This window comes from Cannabis sativa, chromosome X, assembly GCF_029168945.1.
Source record: "Cannabis sativa cultivar Pink pepper isolate KNU-18-1 chromosome X, ASM2916894v1, whole genome shotgun sequence".
Lineage (NCBI taxonomy): Eukaryota > Viridiplantae > Streptophyta > Magnoliopsida > Rosales > Cannabaceae > Cannabis > Cannabis sativa.
This window is the reverse complement of record NC_083610.1, coordinates 33,905,268-33,909,486: the sequence shown is the minus strand read 5'-3', so window position 1 is coordinate 33,909,486 and position 4,219 is coordinate 33,905,268. Positions and strand designations below refer to the sequence as shown.

Sequence of the window (4,219 nt, the reverse complement as noted above, 5' to 3'; positions counted from 1 at the left end):
ATTATCTCAACTAGTGGGGGGACCATGGGTCTATATAACCGAGCTTCCAATAAGCAGATAAAGAACTTATAACCTAAATTCACTAACTTATTAATTCTTCGTTGAATCCACGCATAGAACTTAGAATTGCACTCTCAGTATATAGAATGCTCTATATGTTCCACCATATAGACACATCATTAGTTATCCATTGTTATAATCCTAATTTGATCAATGATCCTCTATATGAATGATCTACACTGTAAAGGGATTAGATTACCGTTACACCCTACAATGTATTTTAACCTTAAAACACTTAACCCCGTATAAATGATATTTCAACTTATGTGAAATGAGTACTCCACCATTTATTTTCGTTTGGTCAAGCTCGAAGGAGATCATCCTTTACTTACTATTCGCCAGATAGAAGCTATAGATTCCATGTTTATGTTAGCGCTCCCACTCAATTGCACTACCGTGTTGCCAAAATGTACGTATCACCCTGACCCAAAAGTAGGCTTAACTAACAAATCAAAGAACACGAATAGCCTCTTGAGATTGAGCCTAATCATAACAGGATTAAGATCATTTGATCTAGGATCAACTACGCGATATTGACTTGAATAGATATTACGGCAAGTTTAATAAATCTAAGTCAAAGTTCAATATCGGTCCCTTCCGATGCATACTCCATGCATCCAACCTGAGCTTTACTTTAACCAATGCTCTGGAAAGAACATAATATTTCTCCAAATGCAAGTAAACTCTGTTGTAGATTATCATATTAGTAAACCCTGTGTCTGATAAATTTAGGAAACTTTATTCACATAGTCATGTTTACTTTCCAAAGTGTTGACAACACAATAAACAGGATCAAGTATGTGAAAAGGGTTTCAGATGAATTCATACATTATGTACATATAATCATGAAATAAATCATGTGAACCATGCAACATTAAATGTTAGTTCTGATCTATATTAATAAGTAAATCTGATTATATTGAAATGAGTTTTATTTAGGGCATAAAACCCAACATGAACTTCATTGTGAGATGATAGATTGATGTCACGATCTTCATCTCTTTCAGAATCGGCCGACCAATCACGACATTGTATGCTGAGTATTGGTCGATTACTGTGAAGTCAGCCATCGACTTGGCTACTACAGGGGCAGTTCCTAAGGTAATCGGGAGCTTGATCATCCCTTTCAATGTAATGATGTCGCCGGTAAAACCGTATATACTCGACGTTACAGGTCGCAGATCCTTCTCATGCAACCCTATCTGTTTAAAGGCTTGGAAGTTTAAGAGATTCACTGAACTTCCATTGTCCACGAGTATACGGTGGACGTTATCTCTGCCAATATTGGCAATAATGACTAATGCGTCAAAATGCAGGTGGTGGACCCATCTCGCATCACTTTCCATGAACGCGATGTCATCACACTCTCTCTTGAACAACTTCTCCGGTCGCTCGCTTAGGTTGTTCACATTGGCGAGCGGCTTCTCTTTGGCTTCTTTTGTATATCGCTCCTGCGACTTTCTGGAGTCACCTACGATATGGGGTCCGCCTATGATGGTCACGATGTTGCAAGGAGTTCTCGAACCACTCACGCTTTGATTTTCTTATTTGTCATCCGCCCGGGGATGACTTTCCTCGTTCTTTTTGTATTTGCTGAACTTTCCTCTCCTGATCAGCTCTTCAATCTCGTCCTGCAAAACCCAACAATCCAAAGTAGTGTGACCAATATTTTTATGGTACTTACAGAATTTTTTAGGATCTCTCTTGTCACGGTTTCCCTTGATCGGGGGAGGCTTCTTGAAGACCCCATTCTTCTCTTCGATGGCGTAGATATGGTCTCGTGGTACTGCGAGCTCGGTATAGTTCACGAAGCGCGGTCCACCTTTCCTTTTCGGTGAGGATTCCTTCTTTGGAGGGGACTTGGCCAGTTTCGGACTTCGCTGTCTCCGTGGACTGCGTCTTCTTGAGCTTCGTCCTCTAGAATTCTTCCCTTGGGGATTGCGGGATCGTGATCGCGGCACTGGTGACTTACGCTTATCTTTGCCCTTCTCCAACTCTGCCAGGGAATTCTCAATCCTCTTATGTGGTTCTGCCATGGCAAAGAACTCGACCAGCGATTCTGGTTCTCGAGCCTGCAGCTCCTTCCAAAAATTAGTTCTCGGCAGGACACCTGTTATTAACATACAGACTAGCGAAGACTCGGGAGCCTTCTCAACTTTTGTTACTTCAGCATTAAAACGCTTAAAATAGTCCTATAAAGACTCACCAGGTTCTTGTTTGATGTTAGCCAGAGTGGTATAGGGCAGCCTATAGGTCATTGTGGCTTGGAAATGCGTGAGGAACAGGTCGACAAAGGTCTCCCATGTCGAGATAGAAGCCTCAGGCAATTGGCTGAACCAATTGTGGGCATTTTCTTCCAATGTTGCCGCCAGAATGCGACATTTTACGAGCTGAGGTACCAGATCCACTTCCATAATAATATTGAATTTCTCTAAATAATCAATGGAATTAGAGGTACCTTTGTATTTTAGGGATTCGGATAACTGAAATCCCTTAGGGAGTCGAGCTTGTCGCACTTCCGTAGTGAAAGGAGAGGTCCCATGCAGCTTGTATATGGGCTTTCTCTACTGCTCGAGCATTTTCAATGCCTGTAGGAGCATGCTTTGGTCAATACCACCGGCTAAGGGAGCAGTGATTGGTGCGGCTGCAGGGGTTGTTGCTATTGCAGCGAGGTTTGTTGGGATATTAACCCCAGTAGTCGCAGCCAGTGCGTTAGGTGGGTTGGTGCTAGTATTTACAGCCTGATCGCCCATTTGACGATAACGAGGCTCTTCCTCGTCACGAGGTGCGTGGTAGCGTGCTCTAAAAACAGCATTAAGGTGATCACGCAGATCACCCCTGTGAACCTGATATCGTCCTCCCTGCGATGTCTCCACAGAATCGGACCTCGTGTACCTGTTGGGTGTGCGACCATGCGAGGACGAGGAGGCGGATTCTACATCATTGTCTCGCGAAGGTCTGCTGTGAGGATTGCGTCGTTCGGGGTCTTCCTCGATCTGTGTCTCCTGGTTGGGATACCTCACAGATTGGTCTATCTGGGTTGGTTGATTCAGCTCGAGTCCTTCGGGGTTGGTCCTCTGTTCCCTGCGAGTACGGTTATTACGACGTCTAGAGGTTATTACCTGAGGGTTTTCTGTGCGAGCAGTGGGTGCTCGAGGAGGACGTCGGGCCCTATTTTGTCCATCCACCTTGGCCTGCAGGGCGCATAGCTGGTCCTGGAATGCGGTATACTGATCGGTGGTTAGCTGGACGATACCCTCAGACACTGCCGCCGGAGTGAAAGGTGGAAAGTGCCCCGTTGTGGCTGCTGGTGTAGATGTTTCTCTGGCCTGTGGGCCAGCAGTTTCAGGGAATAGGTTGAGAGGTCTGACATTACCTCGACCTACTCCGCCATTGATGACATCCACAGGTTGTGTTCTACCCCCAAACAACGGAACGTTCATCATTCCGATGTTGATGGATTCGTTGTTCAAACCTCCATTTGCTTGGTTTCCAACCATGATGATTTTCTTTCTTGTATTTAGTAAGAGTGTACTTCTTCGTTCCCACAGACGGCGCCAAATGTTGTCGAGCAAATTTTTCAACACCAAAAATGAGTAATAATAATAATAAGAAGAATAAATTATATGAGGAACAATTGCGAGTATTCAACCTAAAACGGCGAGTACTCGAACTGGGAACGTAAGTATTTAGTAAAAACTGGAAATATCAAAAAGACAAAGGAGTATAGTTGTTCAGTCAGATCACGGTCTGCTTAGTCCACTGTTGCAAGAGTTTCGTAGGTGTCATTTCATGGTGGATGACTCCTTTATATACAAAGCAAGTGTGCAGTTAGTTACACCAGGATCGCATTCATTGTCAATCCGTTTATACATTGATTCACAGTAATTAAACTAAAACGTAAACATCAATAAATGAATAACAATTTCTATTCACTAAATACAGCAACATATGCGACTTCTAATGTTCGAGTTGGCTGTTCATATTCCGGTGTAAGCTCGCGGGCTTAGGATATACCTAACATTTAGTTAAGTCTAGGATGTCTGCGTTCTTGTATAATCGCGCTTATGGACATCTTATAAAGAGCTGATAGAACCTAGACACGCGAGTCTATATCGGTTTATCAAAGCTGTTGGGTCATTGGGACCAGCTCGCATTA

General features: G+C 43.4%; 1 protein-coding gene across 1 annotated transcript; it reads right to left on the bottom strand.

The window, feature by feature from the left end:
* Positions 1-1,604: 1,604 nt before the first annotated feature.
* LOC115723391 (uncharacterized) lies at positions 1,605-2,474 on the bottom strand. The gene is made up of 2 exons (XM_030652868.2): positions 2,267-2,474; positions 1,605-2,224 (listed from the first exon to the last, which is right to left on the bottom strand). The coding sequence occupies exons 1-2, from the start codon at positions 2,472-2,474 to the stop codon at positions 1,605-1,607; spliced, it is 828 nt and encodes a 275-aa protein (XP_030508728.2).
* Between the last annotated feature and the right edge of the window lie 1,745 nt (positions 2,475-4,219).